Here is a 20,728-nt window from a genome sequence, read left to right on the forward strand (position 1 = left end):
GCGAAGTAGGGGAGATAGTGTCACAGAAATGATACGTGAATTGGAGTGGCAATCATTAAAACAAAGGCGTTTTTCGTTGCGACGGGATCTTCTCATGAAATTTCAATCACCAGTTTTCTCCTCCGATTGCGAAAACATTCTGTTGGCACCCACCTACTGAGGGAGAAATGAACGACAAAATAAGAGAAATCAGGGCTCGCACAGAAAAATTTAAGTGCTCGTTTCTCCCGCGTGCCGTTAGAGAGTGGAACGGTATAGAGGCAGCTTGAAGGTGGTTCATTGAACCCTCCGCCAGGCACTTTATTGTGAATAGCAGAGAAATCACGTATGTGTAGATGTAGAAGTCTAGGGCACTGATGACCTCAGATGTTAACTCTCATAGTGCTTGGAGCCATTTGAACTCAGTGAGATGTTCATAACGGCGTCTTTGTTGCCTTAAAGGCATTCTTAACTAACATCAACTCACCAGATCCAATTTCAAATGTAACTAACGCTCACGACCGTTACAGCGTGTACTTAAAGCAAAACTGATTTGAATCCTCATAGTGACGCTACTATCACCACTCTTACGCGACTAGCGAGAATTTTGAATAGACATCAAATTTCAGATTCAGAAACACGCCTACCAACTTACGTTTAGTCGCAGAACTCCTTCTTGATGTAGGATTTTTTTCCGTCAGTGTATTCTTCCAGCAAATTGGGTTTAGTTATTTATTTATAGCATAAGAAATGTTTCTTTCGGTTAGCCATCGTACGGCCTTCACAAGAAGGGTAGTCGTAATGTTTTAACGATAAAATTAAGTTAGGTAATTGCTTTTTTGATGTTTCCAGACCTGGCTCCAACTGAAACACCGCATAACACAGTACCTTAGCACGCCGCTAGGGCACCCAAAACAAAATGCCTCAGCCCACTAATAAAGCGCAGTACCGTGCGGTAATTCGTTATACAAACATCATAAAAAGCGGATCCTAAATCATGCTTAACAAAATTGCAGTTACGTGTATAACATTTTGATTTGACTTGAGTTCAATTTTATTAAGCATGATTAAGGATCAGTCTTTTATCGAACCTCTCTCTTATATGACGAGCATGTGCCAAATTATACTTACGACGTGGTCCATGCGTATTCTCTACGCTGACATAACACTTGACCATGATTAATTTCAAGAAGCTCGTATAAACAACCCAGACTATTTATCAAATTTTATGATTGCAATTTAGACAATTATAAAAAACTTTTATAATTTTTTTTAAAAAACTTTTTTCTATTCTGATAACATCATGTGCTGTTATTAATATCATCCCTTGTAATATTAACGGAAAGCAGCAGTCGATCCTCCGAAATAGTTTCATTGCGGAAGGTCGTGATTCGAGTCCTCCTTTCAAAATCGCAGGAACACCGAAACACCAGACTTCAGATAAGTCATCGCGGAACGGAAAATTATCTAATGTCATCCAACGATGCAGAAGAATCGCTTGGACTGACAGACGTAGACATCATCTACATTTGCATCATAATCCGCAAGCCACCTCGTGGCGTGTGGTGGAGGGTCTTTCTGGTACCACTAACTGATCCCCCTTGTCCTGCTCCACTACGAATGGCGCCTGGGAAAATCATTCTCGGAAAGTCTCCGTATGGGCTCTAATTTCTCGAATTTTGACGTCGTGTTATTACCCGAGATGTATGAAGGAAGAAGCAATATGTTGCCTTACTCTTCCCGGAAAGTGTTCTCTCTAAACTTCTGTAGTAAACTTCCCCATTATGGACAACGCCACTCTTGTAACATCTGCCAATGGACTTTATTGATTATATTGGTAAGGCTCTCACACCGACTCAACGATCCCGTGACGAAACATGCTGCTCGTCATTGGATCTTCTCTATTTCTTCTATCAGTCCTAACTGGTAAAGAACCCATATTGATGAACAATACTCAAGAATCAATGGAACAAGCACGTTATAAGCCACTTCCTTCGCAGATGAGGTACACTTTCTTAAGATTCTTCTTATGAATCTCAGTCTCGTATCTACTATTCCTACTGTTTGTTTTTTGTAGTCATTCCACCTGAGGTCGCTCAGGATAGCTACTCCTAGATATTTTACGGTAGTTGCTGTTTCCAGCAGTTTAGGGTCAGAGAGACGTACATAACGGCTCCCATATGGATGCAGTGTGCCTTGAAGTCCGGAAGGTAATCATCCGATACAGTTCCACGCAGTGGTTTAGTGAATGTAATACGAGATTACCGAGTATCGGATCGTATTTAGAATAGAATTCAGAATTTCCTAGCAGGCAGAACTTAGTTTGGCCTTCTGCAAGGGATGAAATCGAGAGAGGTAAAAGTAACTTCGGATCTAGTCTAAGTGTGCGTTTGCGGTATGTACCAATTATCTAGCGCATAACACTAGAACCTATGGGAGGCTGTTCGCAGATGAGATATGCAACACCAGATGTCTGTAGCGAAATGGAGGAAGACCAGCTGAGGATCAGCGGGTGGTGCAGTAATGGGCAGTAGGCTAAAAACGTAAATAAATGTAACGCATGTGGGCGTACAGGCGAAGAGATCAAGTACTGTCCACTCTGAAATCCTCACCAAATACATCCATAATTCAACTCTCTCAAGGGTGGTAACTTAACAACGAATACTGGAAATCATATTGGGGATTTCTAAGGACTGAAATCTTATTTAGACAGTTCATTTTGTAGATAAAATGTCTATACTCGAGTTACAGTCCAGTACCCTGGTTTAATACATCAGGAAAAATATGACGGCGCTAAACTGGCTGCAGGAATCAATCTTAGGACAAAAATGGTTCATATGGCTCTGAGCACTATGGGACTTAACTTCTGAGGTCATCAGTCCTCTATTACTTAGAACTACTTAAACCTAACTAACCTAAGAACATCACACACATCCATGCCCGAGGCAGGATTCGAACCTGCGACCGTAGCGGTCGCGCGGTTCCAGACTGTAGCGCCTAGAACCGCTCGGCCACCCCAACCGGCAATCTCAGGACAGAACCTGCATTTTATGCTTTAGTTATTCCACTTGATACAAGTAATATAGGTTAAAAGATATTTTGATTAAATTTACACAGGAATACAAATAAAAACTAATCACAGTATTTCAGTCAGTGAGCAGTGCTTTGGCTCTTTCGAGTGCGATGCGAAAGTAAAGTAGCTGATCCTTATTCCGTTGATATAGAAAATTCCTTCGGGTATTATGGCGCCTGCATAGCAATAGCACCGACGCACTCTAAACTCTTCCATGTGCGCCAACGATTAAAGTTGGACATCTCTGTAGCATTCATTTAAAGATTTTATAGTCATTTGGCTGACAGGTACCGAAAATGTAAAGTACCACTTGAGGTACTTTTAAAGATGAATTGACCATACTCTGACATCACATTCCGTCGTATATCTTATTTTCGACCCATGTTATGATTTACAACATCATGAAAGGGACATTTCACATAATGTGAAACCAGTACACTCATCAACTTATACAAAATTTCACACGAAGACACACATCCTCGCTAGTTTACATACGTTAGAACACAGTCCATATGAGAAATAAAGGCATATAACGTGTGCAGAGCTTCCGTATCGAAAGGCTAATGACGTGACGATGATGATAACGTGAAATGTTAAAAACTATAACACAGGAAGACAAGTTTTCCAAGATGGTCTGCTATTCTGTGAAATGTTAAGTACTTGCTATATGTCTACTCTGTCAGTAGATAGGAACTTATTTGTTAATATTTTTAGTGTTTTATTGGAAGTGTTATTAAGTTTAAGTCCATAGCAATTAAAAAATAATTTTAACGGGATGCTTAGCAGTTGGCTCGTGGAAGAGCCAAGATGCATCTCAAAATACTGTCACTTCGAAAAAATTATTTTCCATACATTTAGTTAAAAATTCGCCTTTCGGCTTAAACTTCTGCATTTCAATATGGTACTCTTTCCTATTCAGTCGTGACATAACTCTGTGTAATATGTCATGTTGCATCCTTCGCGATCTCTCGCGCGACAATTGTGATCCAATTTAACCTTCTCATTCGATCTGTTCTTTGTTGATCCGACTTAGGATTTCAGGTCACACGTACCTACATAACACGAAATCAAAACTGTTTCTATCTCTGACAAGAAGCTAGTAACTTTTCAGTATTGTTACGTGAATTTAAAAAAATCTCATATCCCCACGCATTATCGTCTCATCAGTGTGATGTAGATCCTACGGCTGTACCATTTACATAAGTCCGTCTTTAAAAAAAATAACAAAATGATACAATATGTGTGATGGTTTAAAAGTATGCTCGCAGCAGCAGTCACCGTGAAGTGGCTGGCTTGACTCTTGTAAGAATGGCGACGCCTAGTCCTTCAGAGTCGTGGATTAACTTATATGGCTCATCTCCAGCGTCATAAAAAGAGAAATAAACACGCTATTGAAAGTAATTCTTTCGTTGGATGAGAAAATGCGCTCGAAATTCTTCCTGATTCTTTCCGGCAATAGCAGGCTGTGTGATGGCACCGTTGTTCCCATATCAATGATGAACGGCACAAACAGTAGGTATTCTATACTCCACTTGCTGTCATGGCAACTGTCTGTTCTTCGGGCGTGCTATTTGGTATGTCAGTAATCTTGTCTTCAAAATTCTGGGAATGAAAAAACCGGTCACCAGCGAGAATTAGTCCAGCTACCTCCTAGTTGAAAGCCACAGCAACACTTACGACTTAGTTACCACCGACGCCCCGAGTTATCATCTGGCGTTCATCTGCACTCCATTTCGAGCCGAATCAATAAATAAAGCCTCCGATATTCGACACGTTTATAGTCTTGCAGCGTCTCGGTTGCCTTTCTGCTTCTTTTGACTCGTGTCGACACTAAATATAGCCGAGAGGCCACACCGCTTCTTCTGAGCCGAGGTTATTCTTCTGCCGAGACCGATCTTATCACCGCTGCAGCAGGTTTTGCTTGCGTGTTGCTGACTCGCTGCGGCAGCAAACCGTCTACGACGCCATCCAGTAATTCAGTGAACTCTGCAGCAGACCCGCGGTCTTCCACCACCGAGGAGCAAACCAAGACCGGCAGTGCGCAGTCATTAAACATTACGGCCATGCCGCGTGTGTTTGGACTGCGAATTACTGCCCCCGTTAAAACATCAGCGTTACTCTTACATCTGACCGCGGCTCACCGTCACCAGTATTAAATAACCTGCATTCCATTTCACAGGTTACGCGGAGCAGGAATTCACAGGAGGTGCGACTACATCGTACTTCACCTGCCGGCAGTGTCGGTTGGTCTCCTGTGTAATCTTAACCTACATCTTGCATACTAAATGTTGTCTGTGTGGAGTCAACGCTGTTCTCGAGTTGGTTGCTTGCACGCGCAATGAAAATTATAGCGCTAGTAATAGGTTTAATACTAGTAATAGAAACAGCCTCCATCATTCACAGTTCCACAATGCGAAAGCTAGATGTAGAAAAAAACTGTATTTTTACAAAATGAGACTTTTGCTACCTCTCAGCACAGTCCCCACCAGTATTAATGCACTTGTCCCCATGGTGAACTACTGCTTTTCTTTATATCTGACCCAGAGAAGTCTTTGTCTTGTTGTCTGAACCACTTTCGCACAATTTCTTTTACCTACTCGTTGTCGCTGAACTTTTTTCCACTTAATGCCTCCTGCAATGGACAACAAAAATTTAAAATTCGAGCGAGTTATATGTGGATTGTAGGGAGACTGATGTAGTATGTCGAAAACCTTTTTTTTTTTCGGTGGTTCCTTGGGTCAGAAGGGTGTTGTGAGGGCCAGTATTGTGTAGCAGTATCGCACCTTTTCTTTCAGATTCGCGATATTTTTCTCTCATTGTTGGCTTTACTTTGTTCATGAGCATGTCTGTGTCTGTTTACTGGACGCTTATCTTCTAAATAATGACGAAAGACGACATACTGAGCATCCGAAAAGATGACCAACGTGACTTTTCCCGCTGATCCTTACGTTTTGAATTTCTTTCCGACTTGTGAACTGATGTTCCTTAATTTCATGCTCCGTCGTTGGAGCTCTGGTTCAAGTTTCATCACACGCTAAAATCTTGTTTAGGACAGGGTCACCTTCTCTTTCGTACTGTTCTTTCAAATCTGTACTCACTCTGAGTCTTGTTTCCTTGTGTTGTTGTGTTAACTATTTCGGGACCCTCCTTTCACCTGTTATACTGTACTTGAGCTTCTTCCTAGTGAAGTCACGAACTGTATCAACACTTACTGCAACTGTTTTCGCTACACGTTCATCTGTAACACATCAGTCTTCACTAATAATGTATTCAGTGAGGGTTTCAAGTGAAGAAATTTACACTCCAACTGTTCGGTCAGTAAGTTGCTCGTCAGTCACTAAGATTAGACCGTTTTTGAATTGTTGCACCGACTTATAAAAATTTCCGCAGTTCATACGACTTTCATCATACTGTATGTATCAATCGAGAAAAGATTTTAGCCAATTTTTCACCTTCAGAAAGCAAAAAACGGATCACTGATCGTTGTACAACTAATGTGGAAACTTCAAGCGGACGCTCAATCGTTAATTGCAATACTGAAGTTATAAGCAAAATATTTTTTAACCGTCAGCTGTCTCCAGCTCATCCAAGTGATGCCAACCTGAATTCATGAAAGTACAAAACTCTTCCTGAAAACTGTTTTATTTCTACAGCAATTTGTCTTTTTAATTTTTGAAAGTCCCTCGTACATTTCCGAATAGTTAACATCTTTGGAGCGGGTGTAATTTACAAAATTTTAAAGTAAATTAAGTTTAACGTATCAGGTAAATGTTTGGAATGTAGCTATAACAAGTACTTTATTTCTAACTCATCAGACATGTTTCATATCAGAGCATGACTTCACTGATGTGAGACATAAAAGTGCAAATAACTGACAGACAAACAATTTGACTACCTAAACAGCCCCAGCAATTATTCTGAAACTCTTACTATTCGCTTCCCATTACTCTTCATAAAACTGTTCGTTTGCCATACTGGGAGGATTGATCTTTTAGTGGGGCAGTTTACAAGCTTCCTTCAGGCCTTCCACACATGAGAGCCTCTTGTTTCAGTGAAGGACTGAATGTAGAGAGTAAAACTGTGTGACTAACATTGACAATTAACAGTAGAAAGAAGAACGTATTAGCTACTGACAGGAACAATGTAGATATAGAACCACCAACATTGTTAAATGTTTTCACAGTGAAACACTATTCAGAAAATTGGTGTTTAATCTAATTCGTCGTATGATCGTCAGAAATTTTTTTGTCAATTGTTTCCCACTTTCTGGCTAAATTTTCCGTGTAACATTTTATTTACGCAACATGTGTAAACCGACAACTTCTGGGTAAGGCACCACTGTGACATAACAACGCTGTCTGTGAAGATGAGAAGCAGTGTAATATTACTGCCCTCAAGGATTTCAGATATGATTCCTGAATATTAGGAAAAAAATAGGCCGACTTGTAGTACGGACTAGGTTATCAGAATTTGGCTGCCAAACGCACAGAAGGTACAGAATTTCCTGTCCAAGCACATGACATGCTAATAGTTCATCACACCATGCACGAAGAGATTTATCTGCTGTCAGCCGGATTTCACATGTTATCCACTTTACTCACAATCGCAGCTCGAGCTTGTTGAGGAGTAACAGAATTCCTTTGACGTTAGTTAAGCAGATCGTATTCGACACCTTGGTATTGGGAAATATAAGACTAAAGGACATAGTTATAACGAAACAAAAATTAAATTAAAAACTAAGTAAAGAAATGTTGTAAACTTTTTAGAGTTGTTTATACAACCCTTGAATACGTTTTGACATCAGCTGTACATTTTATTAGTGACTCGTGAAAATTTGTGGCAGGCCGGGATGTATGCACCATTGATACAGAACTCTGTTACTGCGTTCCCTTGATACTGTATTTACACGAGCATAAGATGGTTGCAGTAATAATACACTCTGGTAATTCAATGAAATTATTGTGATTTTCTTACCTGAACGACCATTTCTGAAGAAAGAATGAAATCACGACACACTTTTCCGTCGCGAGGCAATGTCGCGATTACAAAACACAGTACTTTCAGTGATCCGTATCAAAGGTATGCTCTTCGGCCTTGTCATATTTTCCTATTTGTTCTACTGCACAGCGTTTAGCACCGTAGTTTAAACAAAATGTTAGTGTAAATGGAAAGCATTATACAGCTTATTCTCTGAAGAATTAATTTATTGCGTTAACTATTTTTCGGCTTACAAGGCTATCATCAGGCTTTAACTGGCTGTTGTCGCCAAAGACGTTACTAGCTTTGTAAACAACATTGCAAAAGATTTTACACATCTAGATTGAAGCACAAATACACAGTAAATGACATCTTTGGCAGTGTAGTGGTATTGAAAATTAAAAGTTAAAAAGTTGAACAAAAAATAATTATAAGGGGAGCAAACAGGAAAAACATTAACATTAAACTGGAAAACCGTGCCTAAATAACAGCTTACATTAATAAACAAACCCAATTAAACAAAATTAGTACTTGACAAGGCTACTTCCAAGAAGTATTAAACATGGAAAGTGATTCAGAAACTAGTTAAGAAAGAGAGTTAAAAATTGTAAAAAGAAAATATATGGAGTGCATAAGCAATGTCAATAAGATAAACAGGAATGAATAAATGCAGCAACGCGAAGGAAGACATAGTAAATGTTACCTTTGAAATTATGATGGTACAGCAATTTGAAAGGTAAAAATGTGAACAACAGATAAATTGAAAGCGAAGAAACAGAAAAACATTACCACTATACTCGAAAGCTATGCCGATATCACAGTTTAGATTAAATAAACTAACCAAGTAAAATAAAATTAATACTTGACGAGACAACTTCAAGGGGTATTAAGTATGTAAAATGATACATAAACCAATTAAAATAAATAATTAACCACTTTAACTGTAGAATTACGCAGTTCCTAGCAATTTAAGTAAAATAAAAAGAAAGTAAATACAGAAAAATGGAGGAATTTACTATATGCTCCATTTATATTTATTTATTGTTCAACTTTTTACCTTCTAAATTGCATTACCATCACACTGTAAAAGATATCATGTAATGTGTGTTGGTGCCTCAATATATATGTGTAAGACTTTTTCCAATGTTGTTTACAAACATTGCAACTTCTTTGGCGACAATACGCTGTTAAAGTCTGAAGATAGCCTTTTAAGCCGAAAACCGGTTGACGCAATAAATTAGTCCTGTAAATTATACGAAATATAGTGCTTTTCATTTATTATAATGTTGTTCTACTAGGAACAGACGGAATAATCAGTTAACATGACAAAATTTTACTGCTCCCAACCGTTACCTAGGTTACCACGCAGTCAAACTTTTTTTTCCGGTTCTCCAGTCGCTTTTGTCACTGTAATCGGAGGAAGATGAAATGGGTCTTCAGTGTTCACTGCTATCTCGTCTGGCGCCAGCAGCTAGTTCAGTACTTTAATAACTGTTGAGTACACGGTCATTACTTCACGAAGCCAGATGTCAAATGACCTATTTTAGAATATTGTAAGCATTCTCACTTAATTTTCTCCTGTTTTGTCCAATATAACGTGGATGGCTTCAAAAATGTTCCCTCCAACGTTGCATCATTCCTTCCCACTACAAAACTGAGCAAAACCATCCGCATGCAGTGAAGGAGGGCAACTCACACACGAAACACTAAACAAACGAGCACTTACCAGCTTACAGCCTCTGCTGTTCATAGAACTGTAAAAGTGGCAGCCCCTCATCTGGAGGACAGAGAGAGACTGTTTTAGTAAACAAGTGGAGAAGCGCGCCACTGACATGAACAAAAACTCATGCACAGGTCACACAGTTGAAAACACGCATTTGCAAAAACGGTAGCACAGTCTAAAACTAGCTTGCAGCCCATAAGGGAATATTGCTTTAAAATTATTTCTACTCGTGAGACCCCAATAAAATTTTAGTAACGTAATGACACATGGAAAATCACAAAATGAGTCCTGAATGACATCAAGACAATATTCTACCGAAGTAGACCAACTGACGGCCACCTCGATGAGTGAATAGACGTGGATGGACAGTGAAATTTTTTATAGAATGAGACACAGTGAAGTTGGAAAGCGTCTACAAGCAGCGTATGCATTCCCTGCAACTAGGAATATTTCACTCTGGGGACACTCTACTTTCGGCTGTTGGAAGCTAGTGAAGTGACTGAAGACGCCACAAAACTACAATACGTGATTTAAACAAGATCGGAAAAGTCTTCTCGTGTTAGTGCCTTCACCCACGCAGAACCGTGCGCTGTTGTCGCAGAACCGTGGGCAGTTTTTCGTCTGTAGGAGTTCTGGCGGTATAACGACGACGATGCTTGCCCACCCTGATCATTATGCAAGTCACGTTTACAAAGGCGTGACTTTTGAAAGATTTCTGGTAGACTTTGGAATATTTGATGAGATATGTAGCTGAACTCAGTATTTCTAGCCCGGTAGAATGGTTCGGATGTAAAATCATGGCAGGAAGTGTGCTTCCTTGAAATTCCTTGTAGCTCTCCGTGGACACCGATCCATAACGTAGCAACGAATTTCGCGGCAATACGTGGAAATACGTGTAAAAGGAACGATGTTTTAGTGACACGTTGTTCAACAAAGAATAAGACATAGTTTAGAATTACGTCCACAATAACATCCGTCAATTAGCCAATACAAAAACTGTCGAGCCACTTCTAATTTGCTGCTATTTGCGTAATTTAGGTTCATATTATTGCTGGATCACTAATCAAAGGAGTTAAGTATCTTTCTGTTGCATTAACTGGGTATCAAAAACCTAGAGAGGATGGCGCCATGGTTATCACGGAGGAAAATCACACGTGAGGAGCAAGGTTGAAACCCGACTGAGCCATCCCATATTACCGGCTTGGACAAATTACATAAATCACTTCCTTCCCCGTCCTTGCGGTATCCGAATCTGTGTTTCGACTCTAATGATAATTATCCATAATCTACTTTTCCTGAAATGACAGAGCTATAGTAGTACTGCATGTGTTTACGTGCATGTCGGGATTCGAACTGTAACGATCAAAGAGAACTGCTTCAGAGCGTGTCTGTCTGTTGTGCTACAATTACAAAAAACATAACGTTGCAATTTGAAATGTCATGTATGCAAATAGTGTCGTGACAAGAAGATCATATAAAGCGTAGTGAAATTGTGAGGTCACAGTTTGTGTGTCTAAGCCCTTGCGCTACACAGTTGATAAACGGCTCCCCATTTGGTTCCAATAAATAGTGAGTGTGCGATCTATTCAACTATAACTGATGCACCTGTTAATCTAATCCCAATCCTGACTGAGAACCGTGCAATAATCTGTTCTGCATAGATTTCGTTAGTAAAAAGTGCCATATTACAATGGTTCATCATTCATTTACAGGCCATCATCAATTTTAACGGTGCATATTGCGGTATTTAAAATGGAGGAGTTGCCGTAATTGGGCACAGCGAGGCGCCTATAGAAACCAGAGATTGCAGTATCCCTCACCATCTGCTTAGGTCATCAAGTAGGAGAACGTTCCTTACGTACATCTTCGGTCTCCAAAAGTTCTGATATCAAACTGAGCGGAACAAAATAAATTATGTCATACGACTGTTATTCGGAAAGTAAGGAACGATGGGTCGCGAAATGGAAATTACAGTGAAAATCGAAACTTTTTTATTTGCAACAGTTAGCTACAACTTCCAGCTACTTATGTCCATAGTCGCCGATCCGACTCAGACGTTTGTCGTAGCGTTGTACCAACTTTCCAATACCGTCGTTATAGAAGGCAGCAGCCAGTGCTTTCCGCCAATTCTCTACGCTGGCCTACAGCTCGTTAACTGTGCCAAAATATTGTCTTCATAGCCAGCGGTTTATGTGAGCACAGATGAAACTCAGAGGGAGACAATTACGAGCTGTATTGTGGCGGACCAAATATTTCCAATTGAAAACGATGCGGGAGCATCTTCATTGCCCCTGCAGAATGCGGCCGAGAATTGGCTTGAAGAAGAAAACGCACGACAGTTATGTAATGTTGGCTGCATAGCTTCAGGCGAAATTTCTCACTCGGCCCTCATAATTGGCGGTAGACACTATTGTTCTAGGTATCTTCATGTGCTCCGAACTAAAAAGAACGACCTACTGCGATGGACGGGAGTACTAGAGACACTGCCTAACACACCTGTGCAAAACTTCATCGGATTTTCGGCGTGGTTTCCATTCGCGACCGATCGTTCCTTACTTTCTGAATAACCCTCGTATGTCCATTCAGAATGTAGCAAGCATTTATTTCTCGAACTTATGTGCCGTTTGAATACCTCATTACCTAAGGAAACATTCAGCCCATTCAGAAACCGTTTGGCAGTAGAAATTAAAGGAACATTTGTTATCAGGGGCGCTTAATAAGTAACGCAACTCTTTTTTTTTTTCTGAAAGCAGGTTGGTTTTATTCAGGACCCAATACACCATATTATTCATAACTCTTTTGGTTTCAGAACGCTATTTTTCTACACGATCTCCGTTAGATGTGACACCCTTACGTCACCTTACTGGGAGGGCTGTATGCCCGAATGCTACCACTCTAACGGTCGACGTAGGAGCCAAAGTTTGCTGCATGAATATCCTCCCGATAACTCACTTACTGCTTCTAGTGGAGTGCATTGCTCATTGAGCCAAACAGATGGAAGTCGGAAGGTACGACATCTGGGCTTTAAGGTGGACGAGAGAGAACAGGCCAATAAAGTTTTGTCAGCTCCTCTCGCATGCACAGACTTGTGTGACGCCTTGCGTTGTCGTGGAGAAGGAGAAAATCGTTTCCATTTTTGTGGCGACGAATACGATAAAGTCACTTTTTCACTTGCTTATTGGTAGCGCAGTGCAGTTCTGAGCTGATCGTTGCACCATGAGGGAAGACATAAAACAGCATGGCCCTTTCAGAGTCACCAAAGACCGTCGCCATGGCTGAGGGTGCAGCTTTCAACTTTTTCTTCGTAGGAGAGGTGGTTTGGCGCCACTCGATGGATGGCCGCTTTGTTTCCGGTCCGAAGTGGCGTACCCATGTTTCATCGCCTGTGACGATGTTCGACAAAAAAAGGAGAACGTGTTGCCTTACTTACTGAAAGACACTCGTAACATACTGTTTGAATACATCATTATTGGGAAAAATAGTCTGCCTATGAACATCAACAAAAGCAAAACGCGGATATTGGAGTGTAGTCGAATTAAGTCGGGTGATGCTGAGGAAATTAGATTATGAAATGAGAAACTTAAAGTAGTAAAGGAGATTTGCTATTTGGGGAGCAAAATAACTGATGAGCGCAGTAAAAAGGATATAAAATGTAGACTGGCAATGACAAGGAAAGCGTTTCTGAAGAAGAGAAATTTGTTAACATCGAGTATAGATTTAAGTGTCAGGAAGTCGTTTCTGAAAGAATTTGTATGGAGTGTAGCTATGTACGGAAGTGAAACATAGAGGGTAAATAGTTTGGACAAGAAGAGAATAGAATCTTTCGAAATGTGGTGCTACAGAAGAATACTGAAGATTAGATGGGTAGATCACATAACTAATGAGGAGGTATTGAATAGGACTGGAGAGAAGAGGAGTTTGTGGCACAACTTGACAAGAAGAAGGGATCGGTTGGTAGGACATGTTCTGAGGCATCAAGGGATCACCAATTTAGTATTGGAGGGCAGCGTGGAGGGTAAAAATTGTAGAGGCAGACCAAGAGATGAATACACTAAGCTGATTCAGAAGGATGTAGGTTGCAATAGGTACTGGAAGAAGCTTGCTCAGGATAGAGTAACATGGAGAGCTGCATAGAACCAGTCTCAGGACTGAAGACCACAACAACAAGAACACCAACAGTCTGCCTATCCAGAAACAGTTTAGCAGACGAAATTACAGAAAATTTGCTATATACACTGGACCGTTCTGAAGAAAAAGTGTATAAAACTAAAATTACAATTAAATATATATAATAAAAAATCAAAGTCTTGATCGCTAATTTCTTTTATCGCAGTGACCCGTTTCAATCCTTTCGGATCATCTCCAGACTCCAGAACAGCAGGTGGACTTCCATGGAGCAAGCTGCGCCGACCCACGACGCTGAACTGACTACTCGCTGAGCAGTCTGAAGATGATCCTTAAGGATTGAAACCGGTCACTCCGGTATAAGAAATTTGCGATCAAGACTGTTTTTTAATTATATAGATTTAATTACATTATATAAGATCGCTGATAATGTTTTCAAAAATTTTATGAAATTACGATATTCACATTTCTTTCTTTTACGTTGTACGTATTTAGTAGATTTACAATAATGACAAAGCTATAGTAAACAACAATGAACTTATTAACGAGATATAGTACTAAAATTTAGTAGCAGAAATTGTTTCCTATTACATACATTTTACATGTGTCATTGTTGGGTATTTGGGTAACATTTACATGTCTTTTGAGTTTGCTGTCTCGCTCTTAATTAAAGACTAATTTTGGGAGGACAATAATAAAGAAGAAAAAGTACACGTATAAAGTAATTTACGTTTTAAGAAATATTTCTTGTCCCATCAACAAGTTACGAAGAAAACCCAGTGTAGGCGAGCTGTCTGCTAGTCGTCTAGCTTGTTTTCCGAGAGTGCAAAACTCGCAAGAATCAAGCGTTGTGTAAATATTTGTCGGACTGTTTTCGTACGAACAGTGCCTGCGGTCTGCAGTAGAATTTCAGTAGCACAATGACTCACAGTTTACAGAGAACAGGTGCTTCAACGAAAGCTTGCAACTGCCCAGCGGCGAGCGCCAGCAAATACACAAAGTAACGGGCGGTGGACGTGGAGATCTGCAGACGGCTACTGGGAGTCATAGTTCTGCGGAAGCAGCAAAAAGCCGAGCTTAGTCACCCGTACGTCTAAACGCCATCTGTAGCAAGTGAGCTCGTGCTGCTACGGTTGTTGTTCCGTCCGTGGCGTGACGACAATTGCTGGCTTATCAAATGATGGACTTTCCAGTTAGCGTTGGACAGATAAGAACATATTAGTTACAGTGCATGTGCTAATTGTGTGGGGTTTAATAACACGATACGCTACTATCCGAAATGGCCTCAGGATTTGCTTCGCCAACAAGCCGTGGTGACTATCTTTGAGTGCGTTGCAATAATACCTTGGCCTCCATCAATACCACACCACCGACCATATAATTTATCACCTAAATACAAGGTCTCACTGTCTTATCTTCTGGGATTTTTCTCTCTGTCCGAGTAATAGCTGCTTCCTGCAGCCAGCGTACTGCCGCCCTGTTCCCCACACTTGCTATTGAAAAAATACGCACCGGCGACCCATCCCTCCCTTAGTGTCTAAATCTTTCAGTTCCTAGCTTGTGTCTGCGTATAGAGGTGAGAAGTCACAGTTCCATATGCAAGAACATGGAAATATGAATATCTCTGTACAGATACTTCCTCGTCTGAAGACATCCCTTTAACGGATTTTGGTAGACGATAAATGATTTCAGTTTCATGTCCGAGTGAAAACATTTGCTGTCACTTTACGTGTCAAGTCAGCACTCTCTCACAAAAGGAATGGTTCACAATTGATCCGCACTCCAAATAGCCAGTTGCGTATGGTAATCGTCGATATCACCCATCGGCTGAAGTACTGCAATTTGTTGGTTGAATCCTCTTGATGCCGGGCCTGTTGCTAGACATCGTTGACATAGCGTATGAACAACAGAAGGACGGCTCTTCGTAAGTTTGTGTAACCTACAATCAAACAATGAACTTCCGTCGCAGTTCGGCTAGTAAGTCATATGTCGATGCTACTTCTCCAAGATAACTATCCCAACTGTCTCCCCTTATTCCCATGGTACCAAGTGTCGTCTTGTTTACAAAAACGTAGTTGTCTGCTGTGAATACACTCTCTAAAAAAAAAAAAAAAAAAAAAAAAAATACGCACCACCAAGGAAATTATTCGAATGTGAGAGAAATCGGTAGATGCGACGTACATGTACAGATAAGCGTTCCGTTTACAGGCCACGAGTGGCCTACCGGGACCATCCGACCGCCGTGTCATCCTCAGTGTAGGATGCGGATAGGAGGGGTGTGGGGTCAGCACACCGCTCTCCCGGTCGTTATGATGGTATTCTTAACCGAAGCCGCTACTATTCGGTCGAATAGCTTCTCAATTGGCATCACGAGGCTGAGTGCACCCCACATGTACAGATAAACAAACCATTATAATTTCGGAAACATTATATGATTTGTTCAAGAGAAAGAACACAAATTAAGAAAGTCAGTAACGCATAGGTCTACTGCTGCACCTTATGCAAGCAGTTATTCGGATTGACACTGTCTGACGGACTTGTTGGATGTCCTCCTGAAGGATATCGTGTCAAATTCTGTCCAGTTGGCCCGTTAGAATGACAAAATCCCGATCTGGTTGGAGGGCCCTGCCCATAATACTCCAAATGTTCACAATTGCGGAGCGATCCGGCGACCTTCCTGGCAAAAATATGGTTTGGCATGCATGAAGATAAACAGTAGAAACTCCCGCAGTGTGCAAGCGGGCATTATATTGGTGAAATGTATGCCCAGGATGGCTTGCCATGAAGGGCAACAAAACAGGGCATAGATTACCGTCGACTTACAGCTGTGCTATAATGGTGCTGCGGATAACGCCAAAGGGACCCTGCTATGAAAAGAAGTGGTAACCCAAACCATAAGTGCTGGTTGTCGAGCCATACGGCGACCGTCAGTCAGAATGGTATCCCACCACAGTCCTGGCCGTCTCCAGCCACTTTTTCTCTCATTGTCGAGGTGTGGAATCTCAGTGACTGGAGTAGAATTGTCTTCAGTGACAACTTCCGCTTCGAAGTGAGGCCCTATGACCACTGATAATTCCTTCTTGTTGTGTCTTTTTAGACTGTATGATCATCAAGGGATTGCAATACTACAGGTTCCCCACTGGCAGTTTTGCACATCACGAATACGTAACAAGTATTCTAAACTGTAGGCATTCATGATAGGTATTCACATTTTTGGTAATTTAGTTGTATAGGTGTTAGGGACGTACGGCCAAGTGTCGGTCTGTATAGTAATTACTATACGAAACATTAACGCCCGACTTAACAACACAAAACTAGTTGTGTTCTGGCCAACACGGATAAATCATGCACCAGGAGCAGGAAACAATCAAATTCAATTCTCTTATAGTGTAGTTTAGCCAAGGTCCTATCATTATTATGCTAGGATGTACAGAGAGGCCATAGAAATTCCAATCACGTCCTTATTTTCAGCCAAGTGTTCTTACATGGCTTAATGATCTTAGGCGGTGCCGTAGCTACATTTGTTTCCCACACAACATACTGTGTCAGAAATAACTTTTACTGCCAGTAGTACTATTATCACTATTTTCATTTTTACAACGGCAGCAGCAGAATCAGGAGTAGTAATACTCTTAGTACTAACTTTATTAGCTTTTAGAACTATTTATTTATATTCTCTATACACATTTTCAAATCATTTTTGGTTATATTAATACTACTTTATAAGTGTCGTTACACAATAAAAACTTCGAGAGAAAAGACGAAGCTCTGAAATTAGACAAGTTATGGAACTTACTGTTAGTGATAAACAAAGCGAATTTCACCAAATCTTTGCAGTTGAAACACAACAGACGACTGTGAGATTTCGCGGTCTATACAGCGGTTGATAATGTCATTGCCGGACTGTTGCTCGGTGACATACGCGGGTTGTTTGAAAAGTCTGTGCAAAAATAAAAACTACTTACGTGTTTGGGGTAAACCTTTTCTTTTTATTTTTCGACATAGCCTACTTTTAGATTTATACACGTCGTCCAAAGCTGTTCTACTTTGTTGATCCCTTCCAAATAATAGGAATTGTCCAAGTCTGCGATATAGCTATTAGTTGCTGCAATCACCTTCTCGTTTGAATATTGAAACGAGGTGGAATCCTATTTCCATTAATTTTGCGACCGCAACTACTGAAGTGTGTGCTGGTGCTTTGTCGTGATGGAAAAAGACGTTTTTTCGGTCCAATCGCCGGCGTTTTTCTTGCAGATTGGTTTGAAAACGGTCCAATAACGATGAATAATATGCATCTGTAATAGTTTTACTCTTTTCCTGATAGTCGTTGCGAATCCCCAAAGATAGTCGCCATAGCCTTTCCAGCCGATGGAATGGTCTTCGCCTTTTTTTGTGGATATTCTCCCTTGGTAACCATTTGTTTAGATTGTTGTTTGGTCTCAGGAGTATAGTAATGTATCCACGTTTCATCCACAGTGACGAAACGATGTAAAATCCCGTGGATTCTTCCTGAACAGCTGCAAACCATCCCTGCAACACTTCACACGATTCCATTTTTGGTCAAGCGTGAGCAATAGCGGAACCCTTCTTGCGGATACCTTTCTCATGCCCAAATGTTTAAGCAAAATATTATATACCCGTTCATTCGAGATGCCCACAGCACTAGCAATCTCACGTACCTTAACTCTTCTGTCATCCATCACCATATCATGGATATTATCAATGATTTCTGGAGTCGTAACCTCCACAGGGCGTCCAGAACGTTCAGCATAACTTGAGCCCATATGGCCACTCCGAAAATTTTGAAACCACTTATAAACCGCTCGAAGGCGCAGAGTCACCGTAATGTTTATCAAGCTTCTCTTTAGCCTCCTGAGATGTTTTGCCTTTCATAAAGTAATGTTTAATCACCACACGAATTTCTTCTTCATCCATTTTTTGACAATCACTCGACTTCCTTGATTCATACAAATGCCAAACACAAAGAAATATACCAATATGGCTCTTACTTGGTGTGCGTTCTTTCCAAAGATGCTACTAACTAAACATGACCTCGATACGCGCCGGTTGTGTCATCTCTCGGACTTTGCACGGACTCTTCAAACGGCCTATGTATAAGCAGTTTGGCTTGCAGAATTTGTTTGACTTCGAAAAGCAAATAACGAAATCTTTAAAGCCTTCAATATATCTCCAGTATTAGCAGACAAAAATTTAGACACAGAAACAGGGCATAATGTGCATATAACCAACTTCTCCAAAAATAGTCGCAACTTCCACGCCAACAACTCTGTTTCTCTTAGATTTATTACTATACACCGATTTATTCTTAGCGTATAAGGATCAGCGTATTATACTTCATTATCGTGTTGCATTTAGAGGGAGACTCGTATGAACCTACTGTTCTGGGAACACTTTAAAAGAATAACGATAGGCCTACGCTTGCTGCTGTGGGGTAATTCATTTTGAAAAAGTTTTTGCTGTCCGACACAGTATCATTGGTTTTCATCGAGAAGACTGTTTCATCCAGCATCGGTCATCCCGAAATTATAAAAAACAAGCCGTGGATCAGTCACATCACTGCGGGAACCACTTTCATTTTAGCACGGCCAGTGACAAAGAGATTCAGGTGACTAGATATGCTGCCAAGCAGCCACAGCTGCAGCAGGATCGACTTCAACTCCACAGTAACATCTTTGTCCTAATCACACAGTCCCTTCAGGCTGAAAGACCGGCCAACAAGGTTTCAGCTTGGGGGAAGATACTAAGACTACCATACTCGGTCTCCACTATGGTCTTAACTAAGTGTACTGTCCCTGGTATCTCTCCTGGATATTAACGCTCTTGACTGAACGACATAGCAAACACACTCGTTACCATCGCAGCAAAATACTCCTTGTCCTACTCCATCAATCCACCGCTTACTCTCGATGAACTTTTCAGTATCTGGAAGCAGACTTCCGAATGATCTGCCACATTTATGTTAGAGAACTGAACACATCTCCAACTTCAAAATACAGTTAATGCCATATCTGCTGAAGCAACAACCGTGTCTACTTTCTTACCTCTTTGCATTTGTTACCCATTACGTCCGTCTTTCCAGGCAGGTCTTCTACATATCCCAATGTTCTTAGCTGATGCACTCTATCTAAATTTCTTTCTCTCATAACACACTACGCCAGAAATAACTTTTTTATTGCCAATATCACTATTATTATTATTATTATTATTATTACGGTCACAGCAGAAGCCGTAGCAGTAATGCTCTCAGCATTAACTTTATTAGCTCTTAGTACTAATTATTCATATACTCTATACAAACGATCAAATCATTTTTGACTGTGTTAATACTATTTTATTGCTGTCACATTAAGTAAAAAAAATATCGAATGTGTGAAATCTTGGTCTGTTGCAAAGGAGGGTCTGAAGGAACTAATCTGATTGGATCAAATAAATAAACAAGTAAATCTCCCTCAAGGACATCGCGAAGCACCTGATCAAATCCTATACCGCACCCTGCCATGACCCAGATATACTAATTGTGTATTGAAATTCAGCGGACCATGCTCTCGACAGAAATGTTAGCCCCTAAAGAAATTAGAATATGATTCCAGGACTGTGCTTGGCCGGCCGGTGTGGCCGTGCGGTTCTAGGCGCTTCAGTCTGGAACCGCGTGACCGCTACGGTCGCAGGTTCGAATCCTGCCTCGGGCATGAATGTGTGTGATGTCCCTAGGTTAGTTAGGTTTAAGTAGTTCTAAGTTCTAGGGGACTGACGACCACAGATCTTAAGTCCCATAGTGCTCAGAGCCATATGAACCATTTTTTTTACTGTGCTTGTAAAATAATTGTTTT

The 20,728-nt window shown here is 40.7% G+C and overlaps 1 protein-coding gene across 1 annotated transcript in view; it reads right to left on the minus strand.

Annotated features, from left to right (window-relative positions):
• Window positions 1-20,728, minus strand: part of LOC126252295 (uncharacterized) — a 245,101-nt gene that overhangs the window by 197,793 nt on the left and 26,580 nt on the right. The window contains exon 2 of the mRNA XM_049953176.1: window positions 9,756-9,806. Within this exon, the coding sequence (XP_049809133.1) occupies window positions 9,756-9,806 (51 nt within the window). The remainder of the gene's footprint in view (window positions 1-9,755; window positions 9,807-20,728) is intronic.

This window comes from Schistocerca nitens, chromosome 4 (assembly GCF_023898315.1).
Source record: "Schistocerca nitens isolate TAMUIC-IGC-003100 chromosome 4, iqSchNite1.1, whole genome shotgun sequence".
Classification (NCBI taxonomy): domain Eukaryota; kingdom Metazoa; phylum Arthropoda; class Insecta; order Orthoptera; family Acrididae; genus Schistocerca; species Schistocerca nitens.